Below are 16158 nucleotides of genomic sequence, written 5' to 3'. Positions count from 1 at the left end.
AATGCGGCAGCAGCATCAAACTAAGTGACATTCATGCTGTCTATCGCTTCAAAGAAAAGTGAGCGCCGGGAACACACAGCACAGCGAGCCGCCGACGCACGTAGACTCTGCCCCCAAAACAACTCTCGAGATGTGGCTGCACACAGCTAACACATGCACATTTGCAGCTGGAGTAGAACACTGCCCCCCCCTCTCTCCCCTCCTCCCGGTGCCTGGCAACATTGGGCGCCTCGCATGTAACGGAATAAGCTGCGCTTCCTGCCCGCTTTTGTCCCCTTCGCACGGGTGAGATTTAGCTGCGATCGTCGGCACCCCTTGCACATCTTCACTCGTACATACAGCGCAAGGTGCGCGCCGACGATTCTATTGCTGTCTCGTCCTTGGACTTTATACGGAACCTCACGACGACGCTGACATCGGTGTCAGAAATGCACCTGGAGTGTCCATGTAATTGCTATCGCAATAACATGTTTTTGGAATTTGTCGAGGCAGCTACGAGTGTTTTGGGTAAAAGTATTGTTCTGCATGAATGAAGAGTAAAGTGGAGGAGTACGTGTGTCCTGTTGGCCATTGTCATGTTCTTCGTGTACGATAACCAACTTGGACGAGTTCCACACATTTCCATCGCTCAGCTTGATGGCATTTGGTCCAACGTGACCGCGAATTGTTGAGGGACTACTGTATCTATTTTGGTTTCCTGGCAGATGTACTCTGAGGCCCACCGGTAGTTTGGGAGGCTTTGCTCCAACCTTACGATCTACGTGCATTTTAGCTGCCTGTAATCTATGGAACACTGTAGTTCTCACAGGATCTGAAACTTGGAGAGGCACTGATGGCGTTGTTTGTAGACCAGTAATGTCAATTCTAGTAAGAGGCTGGCACTTATGGAGAAGTTACACAGCTGACAGACCTGTCGTAGCATGACGTGTAAACGTGTATGTGCCCATGTACTCCGTGGCAGCCTGTTTGAGTGGGCGACATTCTGGTTGAGCAAGCCTAATTTGCTCTGTTAAGACAAATATTTCAACTGGGCCAGTGGGTTTGTGTATAGTAATTAGATGAAAATAAGTGTGGAAGTGTTCTGTCGGAGAGAAAATTTCAAACAACTGAATCCTTTGTTTTGGATCATTGCCCGTGACACTTGCACCCCGAAAGAAGTGTTAACAAAAACGCAATGATAGCTTCTGAGGCGACTGCATGGGTAAACTTCAGGCCACTTAAAGTAATAATCCACTACAGTAATGACACATTCAAGTGGACCAACAGCGGAGATTCCCAGCTTTCCCCAAGGTTTATTGGCCAGTTAACAGGCTGCTGGGCTGGAGAGACCAGTTTAGCCGACGTATCGGCTGCTTGACATACCACACAGTTACGAACTGCATTCTGAACCTTCTTATCAAGGCCCAGCCACAAATATCTTTCTCTAAGGCGCTGCTTAGTTTTGACGATGCCAGGATGGGTTTCACAAACCAGATACACAGGCCGGTGACGTAGGAAATCTGGAAGGCTGACTCGTCAGCACAGAAAACTAAGCTGTCCACACAGGAGTGTTCATCTCTCAAAGCAGATTAGTGTAGTAGCTCTGGTAAGAGATTTATTTTCAGGCCCACCAGTTCCTGAGAAGCGGGCAGTTTCAAGGGCAGTCTAAAAAGAGCATCTGCTATCACACTGTTAGAGACTTTGGAGTGCTGTGTGCTAAAGTTCTAGTGCAGTACAAAAACCTGGCGCACCAGTGGAAAGTAATGTACTAAGTGCTTGATGATCAGTGCGTAAAGTAAAATGTCAGGGCCACAAGTATGCGAGGTGTGTTCAAAAAGAAACTGAACTTTTCAAATAGCGCGCCAACAGGCAGAGGGAGCGCGCTGCGGCTACTGAGTGCATGTAGCGGCAGGTTTAGGCAAGAAACTGTGATTTGCCTCATTTCGCATGACCGTTAATTGTCAATCTACAGCCGCTGAAGTGAGGACATGAACAACTTGTTCTTCGGATTGGTGCCAAAATAACATTGAAGGAATTGGAAGAACAGCGTGTGCGTGTGTGAAGTTCTGCTACGAACCTGGGAAAACTTTCACAGAGACATTTCAGTTGCTTAGCCAAGCATACGGGGAGGACTGTATGAGTCGCACGCGGTGCTATGATTGGTTCAAGCATTTTGAACACGGTAGAATGTCGGTCGGTGACGATCCCAAGTCTGGACGACCTTCCAAATCGACAGATGCTGACCACGTCGAGAGAGTTCGAACTGTGATTCGTGAAAATCATCGTTTGGACTGTTCGAGAAGTCGCTGATGAAGCGAGTATCAGCGTTGGATCATGTCATGAAATTTTGAATGACAAACTTGGGATGCGTCGTGTCAGTGAAAATTTGAGCTGCGTTTGTTGATGGACGAGCAGAAGCAGACCTGTGTTGAAATCAGCCAGGAACTGGTCGCCGCTGCCAATGACGATGAAAACTTTCTTAAGAACATCATAACAGGCGATGAGACGGGTTTATGGCTATGATGTCGAAATGAAAGTGCAGTCATCGCAGTGGGTAGCCAAAGGTATTCCTCGTCCAAAAAAAAGCATGCAATAGTCTATTAAAACTGAAGGTGATGTTGGTTGTGTTTTTTGAGTGCAAAGGCATTATCCATCAGGAATTTCTGCCACATGGTCAGACGGTGAACAAAGAAGTTTACCAAGGAAGCATAGCACATTTGAGAGATTCTGTGCGCAGTAAGAGGCCTGAATTGTGGGAAAATCAGGCTTGGATGTTGCATCATGACAATGCCCTGGCTGACGCGTCGTTCCTTATCCGCAGCTACTTAGTGAAACGCCACACACCACTTGTGTCCCACCCACTATATTCTCCAGACCTAGCCCCAGCAGACGTTTTTTCTATTCCCCAAGCTGAAAACCACCTTGAAATGATGTCGTTTCCAAACCGTAGAGGCGATCCAGGACAATGGGAGAAGAGACCTGCGCACCATTCCAGAAAGTGCGTTCCAGGAGGCTTTCCGAAAATGTAAGAAAAGATGGCAAGTGTGCTTTGCCAGTAGAGGGGACTACCTTGAAGGGGACAGCACTTAAAATGTTGTACCATAAGCAGTAAAGGTGTTATAGCAAAAGTTCGGTTTCTTTTTGAACACGCCTCGTACATGCCACTTCTTGCAAGCAAAGAAACATCCTAGCGCTTCATGCTCACCAGCAAAATACCTGCATTCAGGAGCAGATGTTCTCGACACAAAATCAGTTTTCATGAACAGGTCACTTTTGCATTGTTGAGAAACGGTGCAGTGCCCAAAGTCGGAAGCATCAGCAGTGATAACGATAGCAAATTTCTCATCATAGTCGCAATACAGTCGAACCTCATTGATACAATCGTCTTATATATGGTTTCGCGGCACCAGTGTTCACAATTCAGAACACAGAAAACGACCTCCTCCTGGGTCGTTGCCGCCGCATTCACAGCTCTTGCCGCCAACCCTATTGCGACAAGCATTTTCACCTATTAGTTTTACAGCGCATGAGGCGTAGTGCCGTTGGAATCGTACTGCACACATTTAGTACCCGATGACCCAAACTAAAAACTAGTGCTTTAAAACACTATGTAATAGGAAAACAACAAAACGCATCTCAGACTGCCGGAGACCCATCATCTCAACACGCGTTGGCGTCTGGTGCCTTGTGCTGCAACGATCCGAGCAACGCTTCGCATTACATAGGTGTCAACTACAGTTGAGTCTGTCAAATTTTTAGTTACTTCGGATTGTAAATTCTCCCGGTTAGTGCTTTTGTGTTTCTTTCTAAAATGTGTGACCGAAGTTCTACTGTACTTTTTGGGGTTATTGAAGCTCTAATTGGCTTCTTGACACAATTGAAATGTTTAGCCTTTGCAGAGTGGTGCGTGCAGTGGTTCAATCTATGCATAATGCAGCATGAATTGGAGTATAGCCAGTTAGGCCAAGAAATGATTGCAAATATTTACAGTTGGTAGGAGCAAGAACTTTGATAATAGCATTGACTTTAGACTCGACAGGGGCAAGTATCTGGCATTGAAATTGTGACCTAAAATTGTACTTCATTGACAGCAAAGATGAACTTGTTATTGAGTTTCATGCCCGAGTTACTGATACGTGGTAACAGAACTCACAGACTGGCATCGCATTCTTCATGCGTTCGACCCCAGACAAAAATTTTATCAAGGTAGCATTGCACTCCAGAGCAACCCTTCAATATACCTGGCATAATTTTCTGGAAAATTGCAGGGGCTGATGCAAGCCCAAAGCAAACTACAAAATCCGAACAAGGCATCATGGGCAGTGGCGTAGCTAGGTCGTCTGGCACCCGGGGTCCATAGGTCTTCTGTCATCCCCCCCCCCCTCCTTGATGTAGTCGAGGAAGGCGAGGATATCGACAATTTCCGGGTTTCAGCACCAGTACAGCCACCTTGGATACCGCGCACGTTCCCCGGGTCCCCCTCTCCTTCACTTTCTTTCCCAGAGATCGCGAAAGCAGCAAATATATACGCTGTTTTTCCTGCGCCAAATAACATAGGGTGCTGCACTGATAACGTGTGATAAGCCCATGTGCACATCTTCTGTCAGACTAGAAGGCTTGGCAGCCAGTACAAATGCGGCATCGTGGAAAACATGACTCACGTCACAAGTAACAAAGTAACAAAAAGTATCTTTATAATAAAGCTTCAATTACCAATTTTAGCGGCAATATTTCATTTACAAAATTGAAGCCCGACATTCATATCTTGCCCAACAGCAACTTCACAAAAATCGTCGTAGGTACTATGGCACGCAGTGTTTTGTCTGTGGGCAGCCCTGAACGAAAACGAAAATTAAATTGTTTGTCAGTGACGCTAATCTCCCCACCCTATTAGGAAGTGCTACCTGCCTCCCCGCTGCGCGGGCGCCAATGCTATGACAATTACAAGTTCTCTTCATTCTGGTCAATAGAGCCTTGTTTTCATTTGCTGCTATACATACAAACGTGGTTATCCGAGCTGCGGTACCACCGCAAGATTGGGAACAGAATAGAGAACGCTTCGCGTCGATTCTTGACGTCACCATAAAAAAAGAAAGAAAAGCAGGGTGTCTACCAACCGGGAAAACCGGGAATTCTCAGGGAATTTGAATAGTCTGGAAAAACTCAGGGAAAACTCAGGGAATTTGTGCTTTTATCAGGGAAAATTAGCTGTAACTTTATTGAAAGGGAACGAAAGTCGTTTTAATGCTGGCTCCAGTAACATAGCAATTGCAACGTATGCAGTTTCATCGGCAGGAAATATTGCCAGAGTAGTTAACGACAGATTTTCCAGACGGCCGATTTTTCGAACATGCTCGATAATTCGCACGGCTTTGCGGCACCACCACGTACTCCATATAGTCAATGTATATTGCCTTGACTGCAGGTTCCAAATGGCATTAATCAAAGCCACCATTGCAGTCATTTTGATTATCTCGCCGCCTCGAACCGGCACTCTCGCACGCAGATCCGCTGGCAGCCGTAGCCATCACCGTGGCAACGTTAGGCCTAGCTGCTTCTACGTTCGCTATTAAGCTTCTTGCCATGCGGTGCTGTGTTTTTCATTGAAATAATTCGCCGTTGTCAGCAATGGCACCGACTCTGCCTTTGAAATCCTCCCGATTGGCTTCGAAGTTCGCAGAGCACAACGCGTTGCGTAATGCGTCTCCGAAAGTTAGCTTTGCCTTACTACAGCATTGTTACGCGGTGAAGGATAACAAGCATGGGAAGGGGCGATTGTGAAGGGACACAGTATGTATCCCTAATTATACACGCGTGCACCCCATCTCCTGTCACAGTACGAGCCCCGATATGCCTAATGAGTGTAGTGGCAGGGCTTAAGAGCTTTTTCGGGCGTGCCTATGGCAGTTTTAGCCCTTAAGGTCAGTTAAGGACATGCATTCATTTCTTTCGGACTGCCCGATTTTTCGTATGTTTTTGCGGCCTCTAGGGAGTCCGAAAAATCGGACGTTGACTGTACAACTGACCAAGACGATGCTTCAAATGATCCATGGGGTGAACGCGTGGCAGGAGGAGGATGAGAATAGAAAGGACCGACGCACCGAGGAATTAACGGTAAAGGAAGCATGCCACCGCCTCTTTGAAGGAGCTTGAGCTCAAAAAACAATGTGTTGGCTGACACCGAGATGTAGGTGTCCCTCATTGAAACCAAAATAAACTCTTTAAAACAGTGAAACCCAACATAGATGTTGTGTACGGGCTGAGAGTATGTCAGGACCGTTGAGGTTGAATTTCCAGCTGCAGAGAGAAAATATTAGTCATGACAAAGTTCAGGCCTCATACCGATAAGCCTGCTATCAGTTGATAGAAATAGCTCATATTCAAAAAATATTTACTTATGTATGCATCTCCTTTTCATTCATATTTGATTATGTTCGACACAATTTGGAATGGGTTTTGCCATTTTTTTCGCTATGCCCTCTGTTTTATTTTTAAATAAAATAGATATTACTCCTTACTATTCAAACTGGATTTAGTAATTCTTTTTGTTTAAACATGCTTCTAGAGAGTGACAGCACTGAGCAACATGGTGTCAGCCTGCCTTGACATAAAACAAAGTTCTGGCTCATTCAGGGAATTTTTCAAAGGTGCTCATGGAAAACCTGGAAAACTCAGGGAATTTGGAAATGTCAACTTGGTAGACACCCTGAGATGGGCCTCATGTTCAGTCGGGTCTCTATGAAACGTGGCAGTCTGTGGGGGCGCGGCGTCCTTTGATTGGTCCAAGCATTCATCATCAGTCGGGTCCTGTGCCTGGTCGCTTTACGTCCATCTCGGGCACTACCACGAGGCCCAGCTGGATGCTCTCATCCAGTCTGTGTACAAGCATGCGCTGGACCTTGCAGCGTCTACTTCCAACCGTCGTTTTGCCCCTTTGGAATGTGCAACTCCTACTTGGAGCTTCGGGAGGCTCACCTCGTTAACCAACTTTGTCGTCTGTCTCAGATGTCTCATCAGTGCAGTCTACTTGCGCGCCATGCTCTTCAACCTATTTCTCTGGCGCAGGTGCCACTGTGGGTGAGGTCTGCTTGCTTGCCTTGCTCTTAACCTGTTATTCCAGCACCCCTCGATTGGATTCATTATTCTTGGTGCCAGACAGGGTTACCCCTCTCCCTCGCAATATGGATGATTTCTCCTGCCCTGTTCGTCGGGCCGCTCGTGTCCACACCCTTACATCTACACAGGGATCACACCCCGGAGTCTTCTATGTGTATGTCACGGGTCCTTCCTCCTTTGGCTACTTTTCAGCTACCATGATCCACGAGGGAAACGGGATTGATGACCTCTCGTTTCGGGCCTCTGCTTCAACCTAGGCGGAGGAGGTCGCCATTGCCTTGGCTGCCTCCCACCCCAATGCAAGCGTCATCTCGTACTCACGCTCTGCCTGGTCCGCCTTGCCAGCTATGTCTCGTGAGTCGCTTACTCCGGGCCGCCTCCTGGCATTTCGTACATCACCCTGTCAGACTTGCCTGGTCCTCAGGTGACGAGGGTTTTCCTGGTTAAGAGGCTGTTGATGCGGCCGCCCGCATGCTTCTTCTCCGGGACGTTGCCCCTCATCCCCCTCGCCTAATCCTGCAACCCAGTCCCTCACATCTATTCACACAATCTTGTCCTATTACTGCGATGGTCGTCGGCTCCTTCCTACCCCGGCCCGTGATCTGTCTAAGACCGATCAGCGAACCCTGCACTGCTCACAGACCAACTTGTGTCCATCTGTGGCTCGGCATTTCCTGCCTAATACAAGTAGGTACTGTCGCTATTGTGGGGTCCTGGCCGACACCTACCATATGGTGGCTGCTAGGCCCTCTTTGCCGCTATCCCCCGTTTCCACGTTGCCACACAAGAGGTCTGGGAGGAGACCCTGCTCAGCTGCTCTGCCTTGTGCGACCAGCGTGCCCTGGTGACGCGTGCTCCGAACGGCAGCCATCTCCAATAGAGTCCTGGACTGGGGAGCTCACTTAGGTGTTCTCCCTTCGGGGTCTACTCTGTTGTATTTTGCTCAATGAATGTTTTCACCACCACTTTTGTTTGTTGTTTTCATTACTATCGTGATTTTTCATCAGCATAAAACAGCAAAAATGCCAAGAGCGTCCATCACAGATCACAATAACGCCAAATAATCTCATATGGATGACGGAATATGATCTTTTACATGAAAGCGGTGAAAGATGAGTACTCCGTTCCTGTGTGAAAAAAAAAATTAAACGATAAAAGACAGGTCTGGCAAGTTTTCAATCAAGGGTATTGTCACTGAAAGAAATGAAATCAAATTTTCTTTTTAAATAAACACCAATCCAAGTATGCCTAATGGTCAACAATGAGAGCGAAAAGTGCTGAACTCTGCTTATAACTTGTTTCTCTCCTCGCATTGTGCAATACTCTGCACTGGTAAGCCAACCCAACGCTGGCTGACATTCGTTTTTGCTTTTGCAGGTTTAGGCGCTGCCGCTGTGCTTGCAGCGCCCGTTGCCTTGGCTGCTGTTGGGTTCTCATCGACTGGAGTTGTGGCGGGCTCGACGGCTGCTGCATACCAAGCAACGCTAGGGGGTTACATTGCTCAAGGCAGCGTGTTTGCCCTGTGCCAAAGCTGGGGAGCCGCAGGGCTGACGGCCACTGCACAAGCCGGGGTTGCAGCGGGAGGTGCCAGCATCGGTGCTGCGGCATCTTCTGTGGGGTTATGGTGGAAACGCAAACTAGGAAAAGATGCGGGAAATAATACTGACGGAGGAAGTGGCGGAGGAAGCGAGACAGGAACTGGAGCAAAAACCAGAAACGCTGCTAACGGAGAAGGCGCTGGCGGGTCTGGAGGAGGAGGTGAACTAGGAAATGGAAAAGACACTTTTGGAGAGAATGACGGGGCATCTGGACGTAAAAAGGTGAAATCAACCGATAGGGAACCAAGAGAGAAAAGAGAGGGGCCGGAGACCTGTCAAAACGAGAAAAATGAGCAGGCAGCTAAAAAACAAGAGGCATTTCGAAAATAACATCTCCATTTTATAGTGCAGCAAATATGATACTTTTGTCGCTGGGTAAACCTCATTTATTCTCTTACTAATGCAATTCGTTCAAAATAAAGTTTTCTTGCTGTCACATGGGGAAACTTAGCGAAATAAATTGAAAACATTTCCTCAGACGTAAACTCATTCTTTCAGCATTTGGTACCAAATTAATGGTCTACACCAGAGGTCTGCTGATTGCATTCCTTACTAATCATGCTTCTCTAATGCTATAAATTAAAATAATAATCTCCGTCTGACCTTTAATAAGTAACAGCTACATGACATTCTCAGGAGCATCACAGTGCAATGCATCACATCGCATCACAGTTGCAGAACATATCTTCTTGACTCAATGGCTAGATGGCCATATCAGCAATGTGTATAGTTGCGACGATACTAGTTCATAGTTTGTCTTCATATGGTTTTGGAAACGTTCCTGTTCTGGAATTTGAAATTAACTGTTTTCTTGCAGTGTCGGTCTCACAGGCATATAAGAGCAGGGATGAAGGGTAACTACCTTTTTCTTCTAAGATGAATCATCTCTCAAGCATTCTGCATCAACCATGTTATCCGGCCTTTGAATGTTTGGCATGACTTGTTTCAACTCCTGTTGCATACAGTTTGGACAAATTGTCCGAACCGGCAGAGCACACAGTTAAAAAAATGATTAAGTGCAAACATGCAGGATTATTGCATTAATCAAAATAACATTATTGCAATTGCAAAATAATGCTTGAGTGCCAAAAGCTCGTATAACGCCATTTTCGTCTCTTTTCTGACAACAGTAATTATTTTCAAATGATATAGTTTTGCACTGTGACAGCGTACAAGAGTACTGACATTAAGCTTCGCAAACGCCATTTGTTGGAAATGACAATAGATTTGCCACATGGCAAGTATTTCACGGCATGTGTTTTAAAATTCCCTAACAATGCTTGTGCGCTTTTCCAGCACTGTCAGTATACCTACACAGCAATGTAGGTGAACCAATAATTTGATTGCACACGAGACTGCATTATTGTTATGAAGGGAGTTTCTTTTTTATATGAGGTAATTCATTAGTGTCCTAAAGATATCGAAGCCCAGAGGCAGCTAAGGAGGAGTAATTTCGGATCGTCACTTTTGCGGATGTGATTATTCTTGTGAGAGTTCACAGGACTTGGTATTGAACTTTTTGAAATATATGACCAAAAGCATTACAGGTACTTTGTGAAGATAACAAGCTAGGCTCAGAGCTAGAAAGGCTCTCGGTCACATATTTCAGCATGTCTATTGCTGAATCGCACGAAATCTTGTGCAAGGATTGCTTAAAGGGGCCCTGAACCACCCTTCGGGATTCGTGAATTAAGGCATTCCGCGGATAGCATGCACTGTTGTGATCATCTCAGCGAAATTTCGCAGTCGTGCGTGGCACATGAAGTTTGCAAGTGGAACGTAAAGCTACCGTTTTCTCAAGCACCCCTTTATCAGAGGCGTCCTCCACAGTCTTTTTCGGCTGCTATATTTCGTCACAGCAAATTCTCATACACGGCTGCTTTTGGCCAATAGTTGACATCAATCAAGAAGGGTGTTTGGATCAGTGCGCTTCTTCCTGCTGTAGCTGTGCATATTGATTGATGCTTGGTATACAGGCTGTAGTGAGCGAAAGTCGGCTTTCAAAATTTGAAAATAATTGCATTACGAAACAGGCCGACTCTTTGTTACTCGCGCTCGGCCGCGGCCGTCCATGTAGGAATTAAACTTTGGCCACCCTGCTTATCGGTGTCGTAGCGATCGCGTCTTGCTAATTTGGACTACTTTTGAACATCCTCAAGTAGCCTGGAAACACGCGAAACTTAAGGTCAGACCTCATGCAAGTTTACTGGCATGCGCTCACTCCTGGCAGCTCCTGACTACGCGCCTTGGCAGTCTTCACATCATATTAATCTATTGACAGTGCTTCAGAACGTAAAAATTAGATGTGGCTACTATCCGCTGGTCAAGCTGGTACAGCAGAAAGCCGGTCTGCTCCACGTAGCAGCACATACACTGGATCATTTGAGTGCGGACATGCATTCAAGCCCTGTCGTACAGAAAGCTAATGCTGTGCATACGCAGTTGCATGTAGCTCCGGCCTGCTGCGTAGCGTAGATACCGCGACCGCTTCAATGGCTGCGATGAGTCTTCTCGCTGAGCCCACTGCGACTCGCTAAGGACAACCATATTTGGCGTGTTGTGGGAATCAAAATCGGAAATAGTGGTGTCTACGTGAATATCCAAAATCAGATTTTAGCTTTGCTCCACGGTTTCGTTAAGTAGGCAGAGCCTGCTGGGCACGCCCCACTCCGTATTAAGGTGACTCATTGAAGGAGCGGGAGCACTGCGAAGGGGATCACAGGTGACCTTTGATTGCTAACTCTGCTTCAGCTGAATGCATTGAGTACTTTTTGTCCCAAAGTATATCTCAAATATTCTATTTAACTTGAGATCCATTTCTCGACTTCTATAAAGAGGGGTTCAGCTAGGGCCCCATTAGGAACACTGCCTCAGAATTGTGCAAAAGTGAACCCCCCTCCTCTGCTCTAAATAAATATATGAAAACAATCAAAGCACTGAATCTAAAAAAATTCTTTATTGACATGTAGGAGGGAAGAAAAGGCATCTAGTTTCTTCGAAGATAATCTACTTGGCAGGCAACACACTTATTCAACCTTTCCTGCATTCCTGGAATCATCTTTAGAAACTTCTGAAGCTTGATGTTTGGTGCCCTTGTGCAAAGCCGTTTTCACATTGTCGTCTATAGCAAATCTACTTCCGTTAACGGCATTTTTTGTGGTTGACGGGGTTTTCTTTATTGTCAGTCACAGGGAGGTATGTCCGATGAATTGAGTGAACAGGTGAGTGGGGAATGATGGCCTATTGCTGCAAGGCTTAATGCCATGTCACAAAATAAGCAGTATGAAGTTGGTTGTTCTTATCGAGAAACAAATCACCCCGCCTTCACAATTCTGGATGTTTCCTTTGCACATCCTCTCCCAATCACCTGAGCGCCTCCAAGTGAAATTTCTGGTAAAACAATTTCCAGAAGCTCTTACTACCAACCCAAACAACCAGCAAACATGAGCCTGCATTTGTGTTGGGAGCTTCCTCAAATCTGAGCGGAACGGATGTTTTCGCATGTCAGGACGTGCTAGATGGGCTACAAAGAGTCAAATGTAATATTCACCACATGTAAATAATTGCTATCTAATTGACCAACTAATCTAACTTGCGATTTGTTGACGATATTGCCTTGCTTAGTAACTCAGGGGACCAATTGCAATGCATGCTCACTGACCTGGGGAGGCAAAGCAGATGGGTGGGTCTAAAATTGAATCTGCAGAAAACTAAAGTAACGTTTAACAGTTTCGGAAGAGAACAGCAGTTTACGATAGGTAGTGAGGCACTGGAAGTGGAAAGGAATACATCTACTTAGGGCAGGTAGTGACTGTGGATCCGGATCATGAGATTGAAATAATCATAAGAATAAGAATGGGCTGGGGTGCATTTGGCAGGCATTCTCAGATTATGAGCAGCAGGTTGCCGTTATCGCTCGAAAGAAAAGTGTATAACAGCTGTGTCTTACCAGTACTCGCCAGGGGGCAGAAACCTGGAGGCTTACAAAAAGGGTTCTACTTAAATTGAGGACGACGCAACGCGCTATGGAAAGATAAGGATGAGTGGAACGTTAAGGGGATAAGTCAGCAGATTGGGTGAGGGAACAAACGCAAGTTGATGACATTCCAGTTGAAAACAAGAATAAGAAATGGGCATGGGCAGGACACGTGATGAGGAGGGAAGATAACCGATGGCCATTAAGCGTTACAGACTGCATTCCAAGAGAAGGGAAGCGTAGCAAGGGGTGGCAGAAAGTTAGGTGGGCGGATGAGATTAAGAAGTTTGCATGGACAGCATGGCCACAACTAGCACATAACCGGGGTAGTTGGAGAAGTATGGGAGAGGCCTTTGCCCTGCAGTGAGCGTAGCCAGGCTGATGATGATGATGATGAATTGACATTAGAGAGCTCTAGAATAGGGGCATGAAAAGTTTGGGGCCTCTATTAGATATAGCGTTGAAGCCACTGCGCATGCGTTAGACGCGAACTGCGCTTGGGTGTCGCGTCGGGCACGCTATTTCACGACCCACCGTGGTTGCTCAGTGGCTATGGTGTTGGGCTGCTGAGCACGAGGTCGCGGGATCGAATCCCGGCCACGGCGGCCGCATTTCGATGGGGGCGAAATGCGAAAACACCTGTGTACTTAGATTTAGGTGCACGTAAAAGAACCCCAGGTGGTCGAAATTTCCGGAGTCCTCCACTACAGCGTGCCTTATAATCAGAAAGTGGTTTTGGCACGTAAAACCTCATAATCTATCTCTACGCTATTTCACTGATTTAGCAGGAGCCCCGAAAGCCACCCCAAATTATTTGCGTAAACAAACATCGGGGCACCCATCGAGCGACGGCTCTAACCCAGCATCAGACGGCTCGATTCATGGTAACATGTGAAGTTTGCAAGCTAGAAGTGACAGCGGTTATCGCTTTCTGTCAACTAGCGTGTGTTATGAAGATTGATTCATTAGACTACACTGTAATTAGACTCCGCTGATTCCGAATTCGATTGTCGATTTCTTGGCTCGTAGGCCTAACACGGCTTAGCTTAGCTCGTGAAGGCACGTAAAATCGGTTACTCAAAACTGCGCAACTAATTTGCTGTTAATAACGTAACCTCTAAATTGCAATTAAACGCTAAAACACGAAAGTCAGAATTACTATTGTCATAAAATGGCATATTTTATTAAATTATTTCTAATAGCTTACCTTTCATGCCATAGTGGCGTTGTCAGTGCAAGATGCTATGTGCAAATGCAAAGCCCCATTGTAAAACTCTTCACTCCTGTGCGCCCCAACGCTAGCACCTGCAAAGCTTATTGGGGCCCCTATTCTAAAGCTCTCTGTTAATATACATCACACTGCACACTAGAAAAAATATGCTCTTGGTTCAGTGACTTGACAGCCATGTAAGCAATGTTTATTTTTGCCTTACCACTTTGTACATTTGCTATTCTTTAAATTGGGGAGCTTACCAAAACGACCACCTCATTATGAAGCACGCCGTAGTGAGAGAGTTCGGAATAATGATGACCACCTGGCTATCTTTAACACGCCCCCAGGTATGTTACAGGTACCCAAGGCTTCCATACCACTCTTGAAATTACTTCCTGTGCTCCAGTCTAAAGAGTCAGCAGTTTTTGCTCCTTTCAGTGCCTGTTTTGGGTGCACAAGAGAGCTGCGGCGATATGTAAAGCGCCATTCTCTTAGCTGAATTATCTCTCCTTGCATTTCACTATGTTGACGACACTTTGTATATTTCGCTCCACTCGACTTGGCTTCTGTTGCGTGTTCTTTTGACAAATTATCTAAAACTGCAGATCACATATTTCAAAGACACTTTTGAATGTTGCAAAAAAATTGAGAAAAGCATGCATAACATCATTTCTGCCTCTTTTCTGACCATAGTAATTGTTACTTGCAAATGGGATGAGTTTTCGCCGTGTGACAGTTTACAGGGATACTTGAAAAATTGAAAAACATTGACTCATGCGGTTGCTAGCACTGTGCTCAAGTTTCATCAGTGCGTAGGTTGTCCAAAACCTGCAAAACCTTTTTCATGCCACTTGCGCGGGATGTGCCGATCCTCATCTAGGCCGTTTGTGCCAGGCTTGCATGCGCGGCGAGGAAGGTGATTGTTACTAACATGAAAGTTTGGGAATGTCATCTAGCTGTCCAGTAGGGCATAAGCCACCTCTCACGTTTGTGCTTTGTGTGGCTCACACGATAGGAGCGACAGATAAGGGTGCCTACGTTTCCTGCATTGCAGAAACATATTTAAATGCCGTCCTTTTTATTTCATTTACAGTTGACCATTTTCTGTGATAATGCCGTGTTTTTTGTAGTGGCACTAAAGCTGAACGACAATGTAATCTAGATTGAGAAATCACACTTCTGTCGTACATCATGAAATTTGCACCGTGGTGGCTTGGGTTTAAATAGCTTAATGGTAACAAGGAAGAAAAAGCATTTTGTCTGCTTGTATGCATAAATTAAAAGTGCATGCTTACTTACACTATGTGTATTTCTGGCTCTCATGAATTTGTAATTTCTGCCATACATTTTTATAGTGCTTGTTGGTGTTTTAGTAGGACTTTCTCCTTCTGTGTAAGCAGGTGGCGGGACGAAGCAGCCTATGGCTTCTTGTTTTCATGTTTACTTACAATGCCCAATTTATACATTTCGTGCTACTTGTTGTTGCTGCTTAATTATGCCACCGGTAACAAAAATTGTGGTTCTTGTTCTCTTGCCACACATCTGACATTGTGGACCGTCAGAGGGGCAATTTTGCCTGATTTCAAGTTGCTTTGTTATTGCATGCTCTGTATTTATTTATTTTTCTATTGTAATAAGAGGGAACAGGGTGTAACTCGGCAGCATGATACTCTGTGGTTTGAAATAAAGGTATGGAAGTGGTGCGTCTACGAGTTGTTTTGCTCTCTGCGTGATGAAATCAGTTAGCATTTTGAAGCATCGCCGCATGCTACACTGTGAAAACGTATTCAAAATCTGACAAGGCCGCAAGAATGTATCATCATCATTCGCTTCTGATAATTCAGTTACGTTCATTTTCACTTTCTTGATATTAGGCTGTATATTTAGTCGAACCTGGCAGAAAGAATGCAGTTAAAGTATTCGACAAGTACTTCGAAGTGCAGAACCGTCCAAAGTGCCATCACATACAGGTAGTCGGTGGGCATTGAGCCGTGACACGCTGAGAAGGCCAGCTGTTGATAGATTTCAAGAGAGCAGCAGAATACCTCTAGCTGATGTTTTTTTTCCCAAGGAATTGCATTTTTTAAATTACCGAGCAGTCCGAGCACATTACTTTCATCACCTTGGAGGTGTCGAACTGTCTTGCTCAAGGAAGGGTCTCCTTAGAGAAAGAATGTCGCTGTGATGGTCTCTATATGATATGCAAGATGCAGGAACCTTTTGGATAGTGAGAAGCTGTTACGTGGGAACAAAGCTCAAAACATATGTGAGCTGTT

General features: G+C 45.7%; 1 protein-coding gene across 3 annotated transcripts in view; it reads left to right on the top strand.

Annotated features, from left to right (window-relative positions):
• LOC142563671 (uncharacterized) overlaps positions 1 to 15585 on the top strand; it is a 53169-nt gene extending 37584 nt beyond the window's left edge. For all 3 annotated transcript variants that reach the window (XM_075674260.1, XM_075674262.1, XM_075674261.1), the window contains one exon: positions 8473 to 15585. In XM_075674260.1, the coding sequence (XP_075530375.1) occupies positions 8473 to 9023 (551 nt within the window). In that variant the 3' untranslated portion in view covers positions 9024 to 15585. The remainder of the gene's footprint in view (positions 1 to 8472) is intronic.
• The last annotated feature ends 573 nt before the right edge of the window (positions 15586 to 16158 follow it).

The sequence above is a fragment of the Dermacentor variabilis genome, chromosome 11, assembly GCF_050947875.1.
Source record: "Dermacentor variabilis isolate Ectoservices chromosome 11, ASM5094787v1, whole genome shotgun sequence".
Lineage (NCBI taxonomy): Eukaryota > Metazoa > Arthropoda > Arachnida > Ixodida > Ixodidae > Dermacentor > Dermacentor variabilis.
Note: the sequence above shows the minus strand (reverse complement) of the source record. Positions and strands in the feature narration are given on the sequence as shown.